We start from the raw sequence: 22,147 nt of genomic DNA on the forward strand, positions 1-22,147 counted from the left end.
AACTGTAAAAAATGAGTTACTATAACTACAACCGTTTTCAAGTAATCAATGATCAAGGTAACGTCTGCATCCGCCATTTTTTTCTTAAAGTCAAAATAACTTAAAAATCATATACAGGGTGGTGACTTGCGTAACGCATCATAGGGATTTCAATGTAAAATTCATAACATGCGATTATTGGCTCCCCAAATTATTTTAGAGCAAAAATCTTTTGTAGTAAAAATTTTTTTACGTCAATCAACCGTATTAGTTTTCAATTTTTTGCATAATAAAGAGGGAAAATTGGAAAAATAAAACCCGCATCTTTTTCAATAATCTGCGATGCCATGGAATTTTAAAAGATTTTAAGAGATTTTCGTTGCATAAAATTATGCGCCCTTCAAAAGTAGACATAAGAAAAAACAATACCCGTAAATCCCTATGTCTACTTCTTAATGAATAGCATTGTATATAGTATTTGGTTACATACAGGGTCCTGTAACAGTGCGTGGGTCTTTCCCAACTCACACTTGGTAAAAAATATTTTAAGAAGCTTTTGTTCAGATGACAAGTATAGATAGTTGCACATCTACAGACATTACTTCTGAATGCACAGTGTTCCATTTTTACGGTGTCAATAAATAATTGATTTTTTGAAAATGAAACACCCTGTTTATTTTTACTTGCTTCAATGTCATTTGTTAACCTCTAGATGGAAGGAAACCTATTCACTTTTTGGTTTTTTGTCAACGTTGCCATCTTGTTAATTTTTTTCAGAATAATAAGCAAGCCCCATTTTGATCAATTATAGCCACCTTGATTTAGAAGTTAAGAAATACACTTGATCAATAATAAATGTTAATCAGAGTAAAGGACAACACTTTGATAATGAGAAAGTCGGATTTAGTGATACAGGGTGTTTACATGGTAAAATTTCCAAATTTCAATGCAATAACTGTTCTTTTTCAAATGGAACTCTTACTATTTTATTTCGCTATTCGATTGTCGTTTGTGTTCTCTTCAATTTTTATAAGGTTAAATTCGGTAGTTTTTAGGTAATTCAATATTTTTCACAAAAGTACCTACGTATTAATTAATTACATGTTTATACACCGAAGTAGTCTGTGACAATGAAAAACAAAAGAATATCAGAAAGTAAACAAGTCACAAATTAATTAAAAAGATGAATTTCGAAAAAGATGAACTAGTTTTTTTTTAGATAAATGCGGATAGTCGCAACTTTATATATAAAAGAGCCGCAGCAGTGTCCCCACTTGTTGTCCCGGGTTTTTCAAAGGGATCTTACATTTTTGAAATCAGAAAAAAATGTTTATCAAATGACTCAAAAAGTAAAAATTACTTCCATAAGGAAAAGTAAAGTTTGATGATGGTTGATTGGAGACGAAACGTCAAACTTAAAATTTAAAAATAGCATCTTATAGAGGGAAAAAAGTGGACAAAATAATGTGTCATTTATTTCGAGATAACTTTTTAAATACCTTCAGTAAAATATAAAAACGATTTTGCAAAATTCCGTTTTTTTTTCAGGATAGGTATCTCCGAAAGTAGTCGGAATTTTTTCAGTTTCAAAACGGCACTACGTTAAGCACAAAAATACGCAACTTTGCCAGTTTATGGGACCTCACGTGATTGATCCTATCGATACTGTTCGGCCCTAGATCTATGTTTGCTACTTCTCTTGAGTTTTAAAATACTTCTCGTAGATCTCTTTCTACTTCTAGATTCTTTTCGAGTTGACCAATCTGCCCTAAAAACATTCTGGAAGTTTTCACGACTTCACTAGATTTTCCAATTCAAAGGAGTACTTCGAGGGATTGATTCCTTCCTCAATCAGCGGCAGTCTTTTGGAGAACACTCCTCACACCTGTCGTATCAGGGGATCGCTCCTCAAGCTTCGAAGGCAGAGTTGGAGGTGTTCCCAATGAATTAAATTGAAAGAATTAGTAGAGATGGAAATAAGGACATGTTTTCTTTTACTACTAACAAAATATCCTTTTCTTCTTAAAAAACGCACTTTCGATATCGTTGACATATAATTTGGTAAATGTAACGTCCTGAAATTTTGCATTAAATTTTTAAAATATTTCTCGGGTCACCCTCGCCTTGGGAGGTATTTGCTACCCCTACAACCTCCCTTCTACATTATTCACACCTTTCGTGTGATTATACGAATATTTTTGCACTCTCTCAAACTTTCTTTGCTCGCTCAAAATTTAATGTCCAGATTAATGGTCGCAACTTGAAAAAATGCAATTGTTCCATTTCGAAACTTTGACAAAATTGCTCTTCGTAACACATTCACTAAATTAACGTTAAGGAAATATAAAACGATATAATAGGGGTAGATTTACATTTCGCCTTAAAAGTGAACATATTTCTAGGGGCTTACATTACAGAAAATGGCATTTACGATAGTGTTCCAGATATCTCGTCTAATATATTAAAAACTACCCGCCGAATAATTCACATTTTACTGCAGGCTGGTGTATATTTACGAGTCTCGAAACGTACTTATCCAACAATTTTATTCGTCTATATTTCTTCGCTTCGGAGTAATTTTAATCGGATTGAATTAGATTAGTTGATTAGTAAGGGATTTTCTCATTATTTTCGTTCTTCGCCGGTGATTACAATTGGGCCTCGTTTCGTCGGACTTTTTTTTTATTTAATAAATCCCTCTCCAAAGGATTCCTCTTGTTTAGGATTCCGTTGGCCAAATAATAATTTATATATCTAATACAGACTTTCGGAGATTAATGTTGCGCGAACGTTTTTGTCGTCGTTGGTCGATAGGAAATTCTTTGGCCGGATTTATTCGGTTGATATACGGACTTTGGTAGCTCCTTGGGAAGTCGATATATTAGAATTTTGCGAAATTCTGCGCGAATTTACTTCGGCAAATATACGCGGATGTTATACTTTCAACATATTCGAGTGTATAACTTTACGTTTTGTTTGTCTTTCATTCATTATTGAAACTATGAGCGTGTCTTTAAAAACAAAAGTACCAAGAGTATAACTCAAATTGTTCAAAGTGTCGGATAGTAATCAGAGAACTTATCATACTTGCTGAAACTTTTAAGACACAAGAAAAACTCTCGTCAAAGACAGTTAAAGGCGATTATTAGAAGCCTTTAAAGATTTGTGGGCTCTTAAAGACTAATAAAGGCTTCCAAAACTCAACAAAACAGAAGGGCTATTAGGTAAAATTCTCATGTATTTTAAACACGCTTAACGACTTTTAAGCTTTCAAGGTTTTTAAAACTCATAAGGTTCCTAAATAAAGCTAATAAAACTTCTTTAATTAATTTCTCGGCTTCCGGTTATCACAAAAATCTAAGACTAGTCTTAACTCATTTTAATTAAGCGCGATTCATGTGACACCAAACCCACATCAAACGAATTTAATTAACTACCGTTAATTATACTGACTTAATTGACAGAGTTGAAATTTCTAATTTCGATAATCTAATTAACACCTATAGTTCCATGGAATTTCGGGTCAATCCCAAAATGTTTGTGATAATGAAAGCAACTGCACGGCCTTGCAGTTTTAATGCTTGTTTTCTCTTAACATTGGAAAACTAAAATCGGTTAATAATTAATTAACCCAGCAGTATTAATTTTCCCCTCTTTCAATCAAAGGGGACTTTCGGATGCTGCAAAGATAATTAAATATCCCCACCGGAACCGTTAGAAACGGCAAATTAGTTGCAGCATCTGGATTTCTCTATCGGAGGCTGAAACACGACGCTAGAAATCAAAGCTTTTAGTTTTAGAAACCCGTAAAACTTGGCTCTTCAAGACAACTCCCTTAAAACCTCCCAAATACGCTTGCAAGCATTAAATTTACAGGATAATTGGAGTATTTCTGAGAATCTTGAAAAGACCCATGAACATGGAGACTCTTAAAAAGTTTGGATTTTGAGGGGTACAGAGATTCAATTGTACTCTTTACTTTTTGTGTGAGCGGTATCAGGTATCAATAAGTTTTATTTATGAAATACTAAATAAAACTAAAATTTATGTGTTCTTTCTCTTTTTTAAATCATCTTCATCGATTCCTCCTCTTTCAGCACGTCTGCATTCCCATAGCATGCGCTCTATATCTGCCTCGTTACTCTCCACAAATTCTGCATTTCTTTTCTTCTTTTCTCCACTTTTACTTCCTTCTTTTTTTGTTTCCGCGTCTAAACCTCGCTATTATCTTGATATTTTAGGCAACCACTCCCTTATCAGCTCCTTGTACCTCCTGTTTCCTCGTTAGCTCTCGATTTTCGACGTCTGTTGCTGTACTTGTTCTTATTTGTAAGTTTATCTTCCACCCTTTCGCATATTTCTCTCCTCCTTTTGACCTCAACTCGTCCGTGTATCTATTTCTTTCATATTTTTTCTTTGTTTCCCCTAATTTCCTTTGGTGTTTATCCTTGTTCACAAACATTCTCTCACTAAATCACTTTCTCTTTCACTCCTTTCCACGAATGTTACTTTCCTGCGTACCGACGCTGTTCTATATCTTCTCGATGTCCTCCTATAATAGTACTTAATTCCGTTTAGACACAATACTCGGTACCCACAGCACCTTCTTTGTATTCTTTCTAGTTCATCTCATTCCTTCCACCACCATATCTCCGTTGCAACGCCCCTTTCACCATTCCATCAAAAAGGGTTTTATATTCTAATCTCGCCACTTCTCTCTCTTTTTTTAGTTCGTTTCTTTGCGCATTTGCCCTATTATTTGATGCTAAACCTCTAAATATTTAAATTCTCTTACTTCCTCTACCTTTTCTCGCTTAACTTCCATTCTATCGTCCTTTTCTTTCCTCGTCCCTTCCCAAAGTTCATCATCTATGATTTTTCGACATTTCATTCTTTCCCAGATATTCTCCATTTTTCCCATCATTTCCCTCATCTGTTTTCCCTCTTTGTCATTCGCATACTGTTATCAACGTATGCCAGAGACCATATTTTCGTTCTTCTTACTATGATTCCTCCACTTTGACCCTGTCTTAATATTTTCTCCATATCTCTTATGTTGAGCATTCCTGTCTCAATCCTTTACACGTGCAGACTCTTTTCATTTTTCCTTTTTTTCCTTGATTCTGTCCTTTTTCCTATTGCCTATTTTCCCAACTTCCATCATTTTCCCTTTCCACTATCTCACACGCTCTCTTTAAATCCATGAAAAACGCTATATCATTAGCTTTTTTTTCCAATTCTTGTTTCACTTCTATTTCTCTTTCTAAGCTTTTATTTAATGCCATCGCATATTATATTCTGTACGCCGCGCCGGCGTTCCCTTATAATTTTCCAACAGCTTTTGTCGCCTCTTTTATGGATTAGCACTATTACCCTTTCTTGCCATTCTTTCGGTAGTTCTTTCCATGCCTTATTTATTAGTTTTCTTGGCTTCTCCTGCTAGAAATTCATCCCTTCCTGTCACTCTTACTGTCTTCAGATAATTGGTGCCCAATCTCTTCTCGTGAAACCTTGCCTTCTTCCACCTCCTCAGTCAAGTGGGAGAGAAGTACCAATAGAGGGCTGGAAACGGCATTTTATTGAGGTACGAAAAGCAAAGCAGGAGAAATATGAGTTGATAGAGGATCTTTCTCCTGCTTTCCTTGTACTACCTCAATAAAGTACTGTTTCCCTTGCTATATTTGTATTTCTCTCCAACTTTTTATGGTTTTCCTCTTTCTCATGATTATGATCATGTTCCAAAAGTCCTACACTGTTTTTATTTCTCTGATTTTTTTCTTTACATTTTCTGTTGAATTTTTTTTCTGATCTCTCCTTCTCTTATATGCATCATTATTTTATATCTAATGTTATCATTAATTCCTATTGTTATAAATCTGTGTAGGTTGTTCCTCGAATTAAAGCCATGTACAAGCTTCTGCGTTAACGTGGACGGTGTCATTTTTTAGGTCTCTTGATTTCTGTTTCTATTTTGTTAGCATTTGAATTTGAAGCTTCTAAAATCCTTCAGAAGACTTTTGCTGACTCTTAGAGATCCTTAAAATGATTTAGAAACTGACCCTAGAAGGCTGTGGAAATCATTGATAGCTCTTGGAATCTACTGTCTGAAAGATGGCGAAAGGTATTGGACCAAAATGAAGCATATGATTTAATTGACACAGCCACGTTTATTTGTTCGTTTTCCTTTTTAAAGGAGAAACTACCTCCATTCACAAGTTCCATATCGTGGTTTCCCGGCGATTCTCGAAACACCGCTTCGTCGCCCGTATTGATAAACACATGCGTTGCTTATCTCGCACATGGTATTCTAAACCAAATCTCAATCCTATCTGGAATAACTTTGTAGCCCTAACTTTTTGTCAAACTTTTTCTTATCTACTCCTAATTTTTTATAAGAATGACTAAATCAAAAATACCGTTAAATTTACCTATTAGAAACTCATTTTAAATTAATAAATTCGGACCCATTTACAGGGACAATTTTACTGAATAAAAGAAGTTGATTTCGATGGAAATTACCTGGGTTGGTAAATAAATACATTGCACATGAAGGTTTTCATAAGCCTTCTGTTGTGTAATAATCACACAAAATTCTAATTACCATTTTACACCAATGAAATTATTTCTCCTATTGTTTAGATTATTATTAAACGATTCCAAATCAGAAATTTAATTTGTACAACAAGAAATTTAAAATTGAACGGAAGTCTGTGGTTTCCTGTGTGAAAGGGGTGCATTTTCGAATACTCTATTTCAAACGAATTTGGATAGCCGTTGGATGTCTCGGAATTGGCGCGAAGATGTAAAACGCAATTGAATTTTTATCGGATACTGAATCGCTGGTGGTTTTTTATTGTTTACTATATAGCCAGGAAAATATTGCCACCTTGTTTACTAATGAAAACTCTCTTTAATGCTTTTGTGCAATAATCCAAACCAATAATGGTCAAAGGGAAAGGTTTAGTTTTTTCATAGATTACTGCGCGAATTTATCTTTCATTAATGAACAAACGTCCATCCGCGATTATTATTGTTTTTTTTTAATTAAGCTGGCAGCCTGAAGTCTGGCAACGTAATTTGTACACGAAATACGCACTGGGTTCATTTTTCAACCGAAGCTAATTAATTGTTCTTTAACTAAAACATGTTCATAACCAGCACCGAATGAATGCAATGAATCTCACCGAATGACCTCCCCTTCCCACCCCTTACTGGTTAATGAACGCTTGCAAAATGGCTTCTTATTAACAAAATCGGCCATCTCTAATCGTTGATCATTGTTGGTCTCCAAGAGTCAAATTCATCTCACGTATGACCAACGTGTACCACGTTGCAATTTCCACGATACTGAAATAACCTCATGCTTATCCGGTGGTTTGGAGTAGATAAGGCTCGTGGGCATCAAGTCATAGTCACGCATACGCATACGTCATTTATTAAAAAGGCTCATGTGCATATGCCCCACAGTTACTTACTAAATTGTTTTATACGCCCCTGTGACCTCTCATCTCCAAACATCCGAAACCTATTATGAATACAATGCTCGATTATTTCATATTTGGTAGTCGAATTCGAACAATCTCCGGGCATTGCAACGGAAAATCTGGAAAATCAAAAATTGGGATTTTATAATTTTGGGGTAGGTGAGCTTTCTGTGCCATTTACTATGATACAGATCTGAGGATATCGTCCGAAAGTAAAATGTACTAAAAAAAGCTGTGATTTAAGAGCTTAATTTTAAATATTTCTTGAATTCGCCTTATTGTGTATTATAGTGAAGGACGTTTGAAGTGGAAACGTTCTCATTTATTTATTTGAGATGGTGGAAAACGCAGTATTTTTTAATACAAAAATCCCGAAACAAAAGAACTGAATCCATCAGGCTAGTTCCCTTTTCGAATAGAACTTTCGAAGTTTCTTTTGATGCTTAAGAATTACAATGGACAGGATTCAGTATTTGCGCGAGGCTTCTCCATTGTTATCGCAATAAAGGCAGTAGGGTATAAGCAAGTTTCCCAATTATTTTTATAAACCGAAAGATATGTAAAAAATTAGTACGAGGTCGTCGTTATACTCATTAACTTTGTGTGTCGACTGAAGTTCGGTTGGGGAAACTTCTCAAAGTGAATTGCATATCGTCGTTGACGTCGTCGGGAAGTTTGAGAAGTTAACGTCAAGCGTTTTCCATATTCACTTAGTTTAATAAAAGCAAACAGAAGATGGCTGACATTTTTAGCCATCTTTCCTTATTCAGAGTTAGAAGATAAAACCAAATTCTATGTAGGTACCTACCATTAATGAAGTAGGAGGAACTTCACCTTCTCTGTGCTAAGGCGAAAGTGCAGATAATCTCCTTTTGCTCCCGAAGAACAGCCTTTTAGTTAAATTTAATTTAATTATCTGTATCCATGTGAGGGTTTTGTGTAATGAACGTCCGTACAAGATAAAAAGCCTCGGAAAATTTCACGTTTAATGAATTCCTTTGAAAACCTCCCGCTCTGTTGCATGGTTACGCGTGCATAAGTACAGCGTAGAGGTAGACGGATGTTCATAAATCTGCCCTCCGAACGCAATTTTCAACTTTTCCTATTTGGGGAAAGTTAATTTTATTTCGCGTATGTGCTTAGAGCCGAAAAACCGCAGTAGGAGACTTAAAAGGCTACAGGGACCTGTAAATTCGCTTTAGTTCGGCTTCATCATATTATTTGCTTTCTTGGCCAAAGAGAGAGTTTGCAATTTATGCTACGTTTTAAGTGTATTATCACAGTCTAGATGGTCGGTAAAAGGAAAAAAAACGGTTTATTATGGCCCCACTTATTCCGGAATTGTATGACGTTGCGTTTTATTATTTATGAAAATTGCGCTACGACTGTTTCCAAATCATTTCCGCGGAAAACTTCTTGGCCTATTGACGTAAAACAGAGAAAATTACAAAGGAAATCAACTTCGCTCGAAACGTAATAATTTTTAAAGGGTAAAGAGTTAGTGGAAGCACTACCGCACAAATTTATTACATACTTAACAATGGCTGTTATGTGGATTTTTGCTTTTAGAGACCGAACTTTTTTAGTTTTATAACTCCAGTTTTACGTGAAGTAATATTTTTTAGTGCAGTTTATTATTGCGAAAAGCGCTTTGCAACTTTACCACAGATTTTCGCTTATCAAAATCGAAATTACAACCGACAGTTTGATCGAGTTCGTTAAGGTAACCAAACAGCATAATTTACAATGTTATGGAACAAATGGGTTGCCTAATTGGTCATGATTTATTAAACGATTACTAATCAAATTGAACTCATTTTTTGTAGAAATCGTCTTCTATAAACTTGGTAATAAATTGTGTTGAAGTTCTTTCATTTTTTCTTAGGTTCATTAGTATCATCATTTTGAAAAGTTTCACTTATTTCTTCAATAAAATTTATTTCTAGAGAAGATAATTTTTGTATAGGTCTGACGATAGTGCCATTGGATTGTTTTCTATTTCACCACTCGAATATGGTTATCCTTTCTAGAATAGAGTTCTAACACCTAGACCTAATGGTCAATCCATTTTTTCGTGTTAGATCCAATCAGTATACCTACATCTACATCCCCTTTTTTAATAGGGCGTTTTTCTTTTAATTTTCGCTTTAAATTTAGTTGACCAAGATATGCAGATCTAAATCCGTTCTTTAGATCAGTTTTAATTGTGGTATTAAATTTTTTAATAATATAAAGAAAGGGGACCAGCAAGATCCACTCCAATAAATTCAAAAATTGCTGGATCCGCTACTCTATTCTCTGGTAATGGTAATGCGGGTGTTTCGAAATTCGTACCTTCTGCACAGAGTACATTTAGAAATGGCATTTTTTGTTGTTTTCTGATATCCAAAAGTTTTCTCTAAAAAGTGCAAGTAAACCTTAAGTACCAATATGTCAATTTTTAATAGATTTTTGTTTTAAGAGATTATAGAAGAAGGTTGTTCCCATAGTTTGTAGTTTTCTAATGCACCTATTACTTTTGTTGATGTAGAGAGACGTTTCTCTGCTTAGTGCTTATAAATTAATTCTTAGCGACTTCGTGCAGAAAACTTAAAAAAACATGTTATTGCTAGTGTTTATCGTAATTCCTTTTTTATTAGAAATTATGCAACATATATAATTTGGCACATGTATGCATATACATCAAAACTGTTTGCGTATTTTTCATTAATATTCTGCATATATCTGCACATATTTTACCATTTATTGTGTATTAATACAGGTAGTCAAGAAAATTCGCAAAAACTTTTAAAAAAACATTTTTTTAAATTACTTATTAACAGTTGATTTTATCGAAACAGTACTTATGTATATTTATAGCACATATAAAGAGCTTTCATTACAAAAAAAGAATAATGAAATTGGATCAATAATTCCAGAGATATAGTTGATTTTATAAAACTCAGTATCCGCAATCTTTGATTCGCCGCCATTTCTATTAGCTACCACTTTGAGACTACAGGCCACATTCTATAAGAAATTTTTTTCCCGGCTCGATCTGAGACAATTTTTTTTTCGAGCCTCAAGAAAAGGCAGTTTTACCAAAAATCGACTGCACCAAAATTTCTCGGGAAAACACTTTTTCTTATTAATTTTGGTGCGTAGAATCCAAAACAATTCGTACTTTTTCGATCAGACTTTTCAATCAAAAGTTATAGACTAAAAACCAATTGGGAGATAAAATTGAAATGGCTGTAACTTTTGAACTAGTAGCCCAATCTTGGAACAGTTTGAAATTATGGATTCTACAGGCCACATTCTATAAGAAAATTTTTTTCCCGAGTCGATCTGAGACAATTTTTTTTGCGGGCCTCAAAAAATTTTTTTACCAAAAATCGACTACACCAAAATTTCTCAGGAAAACACTTTTTCTTATTAATTTTGGTCCGTAGAATCCAAAACAATTCGTACTTTTTCGCTCAGCCTACTCAATCAAAAGTTATAGACTAGAAACCAATTTCGAAATAAAATTCAAAGGGCTGTAACTTTTGAACTAATAGCCCAATCTTGGAACTGTTTGAAATTATGGATTTTACAGGCCACATTCTATAAGCAAATTTTTTTTCCGGGTCGATCTGGGACAATTTTTTTTCTTGCCTCAAAAAAAGGCAGTGTATTACCTTCCTTTTTTGCCAAAAATCGACTGCACCAAAATTTCCCGGGAAAATAATTTTTCTTATTAATTTTGGTGCGTAGAATCCAAAACAATTCGTAGTTTTTCGATCAGACTTCTCAATCAAAAATTATAGACTAAAAACCAATTTCGAAATAAAATTCAAAGGGCTGTAACTTTTGAACTAGTAGCCCAATCTTGGAACAGTTTGAAATTATGGATTCTACAGGCCACATTCTATAAGAAAATTTTTTTCCGGGTCGATCTGAGAACATTTTTTTTTCGCGCCTCAAAAAAAGGTAGTGTATTACCTTCCTTTTTGCCAAAAATCGACTGCACCAAAATTTCTCGGGAAAACACTTTTTCTTATTAATTTTGGTGCGTAGAATCCAAAACAATTCGTATTTTTTCGACCAGACTTCTCAATCAAAAGTTATAGACTAGAAACCAATTTCGAAATAAAATTGAAAGGGCTGTAACTTTTGAACTAGTAGCCCAATCTTGGATCTGTTTGAAATTATGAATTCTACAGGCCACATTCTATAAGAAAATTTTTTTCCGGGTCGATCTGGGACAATTTTTTTTTCGGGCCTCAAAAAAAGGCAGTCTTCCTTTTTTACCAAAAATCGACTGTACCAAAATTTCTCGGGAAAACACTTTTTCTTATTAATTTTGGTGCGTAGAATCCAAAACAATTCGTACTTTTTCGATCAGACTTCTCAATCAAAGGTTATAGACTAGAAACCAATTTCGAAATAAAATTCAAAGGGCTGTAACTATTGAACTAGTAGCCCAATCTTGGAACAGTTTGAAATTATGGATTCTACAGGCCACATTCTATAAGAAAAAATTTTTTTCCGAATCGATCTGACAATTTTTTTTTCGGGCCTCAAAAAAAGGCAGTGTATTACCTTCCTTTTTTACCAAAAATCGACTACACCAAAATTTCTCGGGAAAACACTTTTTCTTATTAATGTTTGTACGTAGAATCCAAAACAATTCGGACTTTTTCGATCAGACTTCTCAATCAAAAGTTACCTATAGACTAGAAACCAATTTCGAAATAAAATTCAAAGGGCGGTAACTTTTGAACTAGTAGCCCAATCTTGGAACTGTTTGAAATTATGGATTCTACAGGCCACATTCTATAAGAAAATTTTTTTCCGGGTCGATCTGAGAAAATTTTTTTTTCGGGGCTCAAAAAAAGGCAGTGTATAACCTTCCTTTTTTACCAAAAATCGACTACACCAAAATTTCTCGGGAAAACACTTTTTCTTATTAATTTTGGTGCGTAGAATCCAAAACAATTCGTACTTTTTCGATCAGACTTCTCAATCAAAAGTTATAGACTAGAAACCAATTTCGAAAGAAAATTCAAAGGGCTGTAACTTTTGAAATAGCAGCCCAATCTTGGAACTGTTTGAAATTATGGATTCTACAGGCCACATTCTATAAGAAATTTTTTTTCCGGGTCGAACTGAGACAATTTTTTTTGCGAGCCTCAAAAAAAGGCAGTGTATAACCTTCCTTTTTTACCAAAAATCGACTGCACCAAAATTTCTCGGGAGAACACTTTTTCTTATTAATTTTTTTCTCAATCAAAAGAAACCAATTTCGAAATAAAATTCAAAGGGCTGTAACTTTTGAACTAGTGGCCCAATCTTGGAACTGCTTGAAATTATGGATTCTACAGCCTTTGAGATGGCAATCATGGTTCTTTGGCATCCTAATAAACCTGTATAATCAAAAAGGAAAATTGGTATCCCCAAATTATACCGTCTTCATAATTTTGCTTAGGCAATTCCAATGGATCTCTATACAGCTAAAAAGGACCCTCCCACCATTTTAACTCCAACAATTTCTTTGGAGAGTAGGTAATACTGCAGGATTGCACTCTCCGGGGATAAAATTCTATTTGCCAATTTTTGGTAAAGTTCTAATTTCTTGGACTCGGTTCCAGACGAAAGTTTTCCATTGGTTTCGTATCCAAGAGAACGCACGCAGCACTGGAATCTCACCAGCAGAATACAGGAACATTACGGAATTCCAAGTTTTCTAAAACACCTCTAATCTTGGAATGCTCATTTACTTTAGGGGTGCAAATCAGGTTTTTGCTTGGATCAATTGAATTTTGACTTCGGAAAGGGCATCAGATCTCAAAAATATCCCAGCAGAATAGGCGTAAGCACTTGCATCGCAGAATAAGTGAATGCTCCGAGTATTGTAAAGAGCATCATAGTAAAATTGAGTAGCAACCTCGGAATTTTAAGGTTAATCAACAGGTTTAAATCTTTGGCCCAGTTTAAAAACTCCATTTTTATATCTATTTCCACATCCCACAATAAGTTAATAGACCATGTTTTTTGCAGTAATAAATAGAAGTTGGAGCAGAAAATCTAATCGAGTTAAAAATTTTATTGAAAAGCGACAGAATCGTTCTTTTAGTTACTTTTTTCAAATTTAATTTTTTAAACCGGTCAGATATAAGTTCTAGGGTATCTTGATAACGGTCCCATTTTAACTCTAACGCATGGGATAAGAACACTGTATTCGATGGGTCTTCTTTATCGAGAATGATAGTCTCCCAGCCTCGTAGGTCAAACTTTCCTCTATCCATGACAGCTTCTGACTGCGTAATGAATTCAGAACATTCTTCAATTGATACTCGTGACACAATTGTCAACGTAAAAGCTTTTTGATAATATTATTGGTGCACCTAATATTTCTTTTCATTTGCAGACATTAACAAGACATAGACCGCGACCAAGATCCCAGATTAACGAAAGATCTCGAAGTTTCGCACCGGGTACAAGTTCGCACGAATCCGCCCTCGAAGACGACGTGTTCTTCGAGCAACAGGCGCCTCCGGCAAGTCCGCCATTCGACAATACCTCAAGTGATGAGCTCGACGCGAACCCTCCCGTAGAACATCGAAAGACGTTGGAGGCGCCGATACGCTACACCGCGACAACCGGATGGAAGCGCAATCCTCAACACGTCGTAAGGACCAGAGGAGAACATCGAAAGGACGTGGGCGGGAGTAGAATATTTTCATCTCTTCTAGATAGCGTCTTAGACAATTCTGATCGGAGACAGTATGGAATGGGATGGGTCGGCCGCATGTTTGGGTAATCATTACCCATGTTTCCCCTCTCAATTTCTATGTCTTTTTCCTAAACAGGCGGTCAATGAGGCGGTCAGTACAACAAGACGAAGATATACAACAGCAGCTTGACGATTTAGAAGATCATCGGCCGATGTTCACCTACTGGGTTACGACTGTGCAAATACTGGTGCTCGCCATTTCTCTGGTCTGTTACGGATTCGGCCCATTTGGTATTGAAATGAGGACCAGATCCGCCCACGTGCTCGTACCGAGTTTGTCATTACAACAGGTCGATTATTTAGAACCTGCAAATTTTTGGTTAGTGATCAATAATGGTTCATTGTACACACCTCCTATTTTATCTGTTAGATCTCTCTCTTGGTGATATTTTTACTTTGCTGTTCTCCCAACAATTTTCCTAATAATAGTGATCGCCACACTTTTCTAATGATTTTCCAAATTTTTGTAATCGCAGTGGGCCCCCATTAAGAAATCCTCTTATAATTTAGGACGCTATAGTCATTTTTTTTCTGTAGGTACGGTCCAAAGGCGGCAGATTTAATACATCTAGGAGCAAAATTTGCGCCGTGCATGCGAATCGACGATAAAATACAACAGCAAATTGAGAAAACGAGGACAAAGGAACGCGAAACGGCGTGCTGCATAAGGAATGACCACTCCGGCTGTGTGCAATCATCACGAGCGGATTGTTCAGTGAGTACCTATTGCTTTTGTTGTTTTAATAAAATTAACATTATTATGGTAGACATATATGTAATTTTATTCCTTTTTTTTTCAACCCAACTGATCCGAGGATTAATGCCATCGGTATGTTCCACATCTTAAATGCACGATTTTGTATAGTGTGTGTGTTTTAATGTGGCTTGCACTTTAGGTATACACATGATCATTAAAGACCTCAAGATTTAAACTTAAATAACTAAATAACTAATTGAAATTATTAAATTTAGAGCTTAGATTATGATACCATGGGTAGATTCTAAAATTAACAGTTTTCTGTGCCTACTATTTGTAAGATAAATTGAATTCTAAAATTTAGAATACCCTTTAAGTCTATTATGAACATCTAGAGACAATTACCCAGAAGGGGGGCCAGCTGGGGCGCACTCCCACCTATATCGTGATCTTTCCTCATCTAGGGGCTAAGTATATCTCGAATCATCTGGAACAGAATAATAAAAAACTATTTCTAGATAGTATTCTATACATTTAATCATGTTTTGTAAACTACCCCTTGGTCATTTTCATCAATCCCTATAGAATTTCAAAAATTCAGTGTCCTTTTCATTTAAGCAGATCTGTAGAAATGCTTTCTTTATGTCGGAACCACTCCTATCTTATTTGCCCTAAATTTAATAAACAACGCAGGAATAATTTCACTTAAATTCAAACCCTTCTCTAAACACATGTTCAAGAAAGGTTGACCTTTTTCCCTGCAGGATGCGGCAGAAACTGGTCCAATGGCGGTCGTTGAATCTCCCTTTATCAAAAGGAAAAAAAATGCTCTTTGTTCGAACACCGTTCAATTTTTGAAACGATTTTCACTGATTCCCATTCCTTGAATGCCTCGAGCTTTTAAATTCTGCTTTTCTAATTTTTGTACCTTAGCAATTTTATTGGGTGTCCTTCTAACCAGGGTAGTTGAACTTTGTATCTGTTATCTGTGTTAACTACTCAATCATACCATACAGTTTAGACAGGTTCCAATAACTTTAACAACTCGCGAAAAAACCTCGATTTGCAACTCTTCACGGCCAAATGTAACAGTCAAACAGTCAATAGTGTTACAGTTCTGGTCAAGCACAGCATACAACCCTCAACTATTTGACGAGCACTGGAGTGTCTAGTCAGTAGCACATATCCTCTTTTAAACACTACATGCCACATAAAAAGTTATTTAGTGTTAATTTTAGATTGAAAGTAGTTACGAGTCAAAAAGTTAATATGGCAGGTGAAATGGTTGTGATCAAGGTTTATTAGAATCTTATTTTACTCGTTTATTAGGCAGAAATTGGTTGGATGTACCCAGAGCTGTGCAGTATTCGATGCTGTAAATACTTTTTAGTATTCAAATCCTTTAAAGTATTCAAATAATACTTTTATGGAAGCAGTATTTGTATTTGTAACTCAAATACTTCGCATAGTATTTGAATACTTAAACAGGAAGGCCTTTTTTTTTACCAAAAATCGACTACACCAAAATTTCTCGGGACAACACTTTTTCTTATTAATTTCGGTGCGTAGAATCCAAAACAATTCGTACTTTTTCGATCAGACCTCTCAATCCAAAGTTATAGATTAGAAACCAATTTCGAAAGAAAATTCAAAGGGCTGTAATTTTTGAACTAGTAGCCCAATCTTGGAACTGTTTGAAATTATGGATTCTACATGCCACATTTTATAAGAAAATTTTTTTTCCGGATCGATCTGAGACAATTTTTTGTTCGAGCCAAAAAAAAGGCAGTGTACAACCTTCCTTTTTTACAAAAAATCGACTACACTAAAATTTCTCGGGAAAACACTTTTCCTTATTAATTTTGGTGCGTAGAATCCAAAACAATTCGTACTTTTTCGATTAGACCTCTCAATAAAAAGTTATGGACAAAAAACAAATTTCGAAAAAAAATTCAAAGAGCTGTAACTTTTGATCTAGTAGCTCAATCTTCAAACTGTTTGAAATTATGGATTCTACGGGCCAAATTCTACAAGAAAATGTTTTTTCCCGGTCGATCTCAGACAATTTTTTTCCGGTCTCAAAAAAAGGCTGTACTTATAAGTTATTCAAAAATTTGAGAACAATTTAGAAATGTTTAGAGAAAGTTTCCATTGTCACAAAATCAAATATAAAAATCCGATACAACTGAATACCGAACGATCCTGGAGTGAAACTTTTTGACTCGATAGTCTACGTAACTTAAAAACAATAGGGACCTTTCTTATGTCCTTAAGACCATGTGTACCAATTTTCAAAGCGATCGCACGTTTCTAAACAAGTTATCATGCACACGGACAAACGGATGGTCAAAAATGGATCTGTTCCAAAATCGCTAGGATTAATTTCAGAAAGGCGTACGTATCATGTGCACGACATACGATCGCTTTAAAAACTGGTACACGTATTCAAGAAAGGTCCTGTGCGGTACCTCCTGTATAATAATATAATAATAATAATACGCTTTTACTCCCCTTAAATTTGTATATTACAATAGAAATATAAAAGAAGATAATCCCATACAAAGTATAACTTGATTTTTTAAGTAGTATTAAGTATTAATCTAGTATACTATTTTAAATTTTTAATGTATTTGGGTGACAAGTATTTGAATACTTTTCAAAGTAATGTAATGAAATACTTTTCAAAGTATTCGAATACTTTTTATAGTATTTGAATACCTTTGATAGTATTAAAATACTTTTGAAAGTATTCTGCACAGCTCTGGATGGACCAATGATTGGAAAAATAATTTTTTTGGGTGTTAACTCAAAAATTATTGCTTTATTTTGTCTGAACAGTAATGAAAAGTCAGAGTCCGTTGATTTTAATCGGTGTATAGTTGCGGTTAAAGGTTTCTAGTGATTCTTCGGGATCAACTTATAAAAGGTTTTTATGCAAGTTTTCAACTTAAAGAAGGAAGTAGCGCAGTTTTTCATCGTGCGTACGATGTAGGTACCAATTTTGTTAGAGAAAAAAGTTGAAAAAGAGTTATCAAAAATGGTTCAATCAGGAGTACTTGAAAAAGTCAAATACAGTCAGTGGGCTAGTCCCATATTGTTATTGTCCCTAAAAAGAAAACAGGGGAACAGTCTAGCCCATTTCGCCGTCGCCATTCTGCCGTCGCCAGTCCGCCGTCGCCAGTCTGCCATCGCCAGTCTACCGTCGGGCCATTTTGCCGTCGACCCGGTCCGCCGTCGCCACTCCGCCGGCGAGCCAGTTGACCCTCGCCACTTCGCCGTCGCTTCGCTTCGTCGCCGCCGAAAGACCAGTATGCTACTTAATCACATTAAAGTGTTGTAATTTCTCGCTAGATATACATCCAGTAAACTAGAGTTTTTTATTTACAATTTTTCTTTCATAATAATATCTAAAAAAATCATGTCCATTTCGCAATTATAAATAATAAGACTCTTAAATTAAAATTTCCTGATTCTTATTGTTATTACTTATTATTAATTGTGACTATAAACAAACCTACCCAAACCTCTACTTTTATCTTTTATTAATATTACTTATTATTTATTACTTATTCTTATATTACTTATGCGTTTGTTCCCGTGGAACGAGTGCAGGATGCAGTCAATCAGCTCAGTAATTACCTTCCCAACCAATTGCATCCCCTGGATTGGTTTGAGGACAATTACCTGGGAAGGGCGAACAGGTAAATTGCATAAATACTGACAACTTTAATAATCATGTTGGTTGGATAACTCTACGAAACATTCGCTTCAGATCAATCCCTCTGGCATTTATAGACCGACGGCAAAGTGGCCCCCCGGCGGACTGGCGCCGGCGAACCGGGCCTACGGCGAAGTGGCCCGCCGACCGACTGGCGACGGCGGACTGGCGACGGTGAACTGGCGACGGCGAACTGGCCACGGCGGACTGGCCACGGCGAAATGGGCGGACCCGCAGGGGAAATACGAATTTTCGTGGACTTTAAACTGTAAATAGTGTAATAATTTGTGGTGGTTGTACGTAACCAACCCTTGAAGATATTTTTGCCTCGTTAGGGGGTACCTAGCCGTTTTAGTATCATTGATCTAAAAGGGAGCTTATCAACAGTTAGAAGTAGATCCACAATCGAGTCCGTTAGTTACCATTAATCCGCATAAAGGGCTCTTTGAGTTTAAAAATCAAAAGACTAACTCATGGTAGTAGTTCTCCCCGGCTATATTTTCTACTGCCATGTCTACTATTTTGTCAACACCTAGATGATTATATTCTTGTGTTTTGTGATTCTTTACAATCTTGTTATAAAAACCTTATAAAAGCTTAAAGTTGTTTACAAGAATAGAATGTAAATGCAAATAAAAACAATAGCACATTTTTTTAAATTCTTAAAAAATGCGCTAAATATTGCTAGTTTTTAAAAACCAAGTAGACTTTTTAGATCATCGCATTGATGAGGTTGGAATACCTACACCTACTTTACCGAATACAATGTATAAAGAAGACCTCAAAATGTTACACAACTTAAGCCATATTTTTATTTAGGTTTGCTCAATTATTATGGTAAATTTTGCCCTATGCTGTCCACAGTGTTACAACGTCTTTACGATTTACGTAAAAAAGGTGGGATAAAAACTGCGATGCATACCCTTTATATTGTTAACTTGTGACGCTAGTGCCTATGGGGTAATCCTCAGTCATAAAATTAATGGGTTAGAGAGACCGATAATATTTATTTCCGGTACGTTATCAGAGTTAAGAGAGGCTTTGGCTTTGATTTTTGGTTAAAAAAAATTTCATACATTTTTGTATGGGCGTAAATTTACGTTAGTGAGTGATCATCAACCATTAAAGTTTACATATTTAATAAAAATAGAAGACTGCACCACGAATAGTAGGTACCTATGTTGGACAGTTACATTGTCTGATTATTATGATATTGAATCCAAAAAAGGTCATCGATAGCACATGCAGATGCATTATCACGTTAACCAGATGAGCCCACAGTTACTTTCATTTAATACCGTGGATGAAATCCCACTGCACGCTGGCGTTCTAGCACATCATACATTAATAGATAAGGTGTTAAGTAAGGTTGTACAGTATACTCTTTTAGATTGGCCAAATTCTTTGAGTTCCATTGAATTAAATACATTGTTTAAAGTCAGACATGATTTATCTGTTGATCAAAATTGTCTTTTATTGGGAAATAAAGTTGTACGAACATGTTGGAGTGGTTAGGTCTAAATTGCTATTGAGATCATATTGTTTGTGGCCATGCATTAATGAGGGTTTGGAACAATTTATTAGTAAATGTGAGATTTGTCAGCTTAATCAGAAGTGCAGCAAATCATCATTGGTTTCCTGGTCTCCATAGATTAATAATTTCAAAGAGTCCAGATCTGTTTTATAAATTTCGTTATACTTTTCTAATTTTGGTAGATTAAAAATCTAAAGCTTCAAGTAAAGCTGATGGACGAAGGTACTTCAGCTAAATAAACCATATTAAAGTTAAAATAAGTATTACAGTGTTTTCGGACTTCCAGTATCACTTGTATCAGATAATGGTCCTCTCAATGGTGCTATACTAGGCCATGTTTGTAAGTTATCCATATATCAATTATCTGAAGAACACGTCTAGGGGTCTTTGACGATCTACTGTATCTGTTGAGCTGCATGGCTTTGAAAAGTAGCCCTCCCAAAACTTATTGTATTAATGATGTCGTAGAATACCATATCAACTTGGAAGAAATGGACGCCAAGAGACGCGGGACCCGGCGGACGCATTTCCGGTTCGGTCTGCGGTCTTGATCCGAAGTACTGCGACGCGCCCGCAAGCGTGCATCCCTACGAGTGGCCCGATGACATTACGAAGTGGCCGATCTGTCGCAAAACGAACACGCAGTTTTCAATCCAGAAGCACGTCCCGAAGGACAAATCGGCCGAGCACATGATCTGCGAGGTGATCGGTCATCCGTGCTGCATCGGCATTCACGGCATGTGCAAGATCACGACGAAGGAGTACTGCGATTTCGTGAGCGGGACGTTTCACGAGGAGGCGTCGCTTTGCTCGCAGGTAAGTCCACGGTGACCGCACAGGCGACGTGTGCGTAATTCGGTTTTCAGGTTTCGTGCTTGGACGACGTGTGTGGAATGGTGCCGTTTTACTTTCCCGAAGTTCCCGATCAGTTCTATCGATTGTGGACGTCGCTCTTCCTGCATGCCGGTATTCTACAGATGCTAATCACCGCGGTGCTCCAGTGTCTGATGATGCGGGACTTGGAGAAGCTTACGGGAAGTTTGCGGATCGCCATCATTTATTTAGGGTCGGGAATCGCCGGGAATCTGGCGAGCGCCATCTTCGTACCTTACCGGGCCGATGTAAGTTGAAACGCTGGCGTATTTTATCACCGGTAATGTACTTTTCAGGTGGGACCATCGGGATCTCACTTTGGACTGTTGGCCTGCCACATTGTAGAAGTCTTAAACGCGTGGCCAATGCTAAAGCATCCTAATCAAGCCTTATGCAAACTCCTTTCGATCACCTTGTTCCTCTTCGTGATTGGGCTAATGCCTTGGGTCGATAATTACGCTCACTTGTTCGGGTTCGTTTTCGGTTTTTTGCTTTCGTACGCCCTCTTACCATTCATCACTTTCGGACCATACGATAGGCAAAAGAAAATTGTTTTAATTTGGGTTTGTTTATTATCGGCTGCGTTTCTTTTTATCTGCTTAGTTCTCCTCTTTTACATTATACCAGTTTATGACTGTGAAGTGTGTTCATATTTCAACTGCTTACCGATTACTCGCGATTTTTGTGCTTCACAAAATATTAACTTTAAGAGGGAAGAGTACATAGTATGACAAATATTTTTACGGTTATTAACCGTACTGTTTATACCCATTTTCGTACTTATTTTTTCTGTATTTATTATCGACCGTGCAAAATCCTTTCTTACCACTCGGATTGCCCCCCTACCTTTCTCCTTAGTACTTACCTAATTGTCAGTGAAGACGTTAACAGAAAAAAAGTAACAAATAAACTCAGTATCTATGTGAAATTCAAATATATTTATGGATGAATGTTACAAGTGAAAAAAAAACGCCTAAAAACTCTTGTTTGTGATAATTTTCCAAAAGACTCTCTTGAATTTAAAAATATGAAAAAACGTAGTGTGAGAACTGATAAAAACCCATGTGATAAAGACGATATCTGTACTTAAGACATTTTATTTATA

The 22,147-nt window shown here is 35.9% G+C and overlaps 1 protein-coding gene across 1 annotated transcript; it reads left to right on the plus strand.

The window, feature by feature from the left end:
* Positions 1 to 13,688: 13,688 nt before the first annotated feature.
* LOC116179990 (inactive rhomboid protein 1-like) lies at positions 13,689 to 21,773 on the plus strand. The gene is made up of 7 exons (XM_031499812.1): positions 13,689 to 13,748; positions 13,807 to 14,243; positions 14,297 to 14,539; positions 14,758 to 14,935; positions 20,638 to 20,985; positions 21,036 to 21,290; positions 21,339 to 21,773. Exons 1-7 carry the CDS (start codon positions 13,689 to 13,691, stop codon positions 21,771 to 21,773), a joined length of 1,956 nt encoding a protein of 651 aa, XP_031355672.1.
* Positions 21,774 to 22,147: the final 374 nt, after the last annotated feature.

Source organism: Photinus pyralis, unplaced genomic scaffold (assembly GCF_008802855.1).
Source record: "Photinus pyralis isolate 1611_PpyrPB1 unplaced genomic scaffold, Ppyr1.3 Ppyr1.4_LG9, whole genome shotgun sequence".
NCBI lineage: Eukaryota > Metazoa > Arthropoda > Insecta > Coleoptera > Lampyridae > Photinus > Photinus pyralis.

Coding starts and splice junctions, on each gene's coding strand:
- LOC116179990 (XM_031499812.1), top strand. CDS start 13,689: ATGATAGTCTCCCAGCCTCGTAGGTCAAACTTTCCTCTATCCATGACA. Junction 14,936..20,637: donor CATCACGAGCGGATTGTTCA/GTGAGTACCTAT, acceptor ATGATGTCGTAG/AATACCATATCAACTTGGAA. Junction 21,291..21,338: donor TCGTACCTTACCGGGCCGAT/GTAAGTTGAAAC, acceptor TGTACTTTTCAG/GTGGGACCATCGGGATCTCA.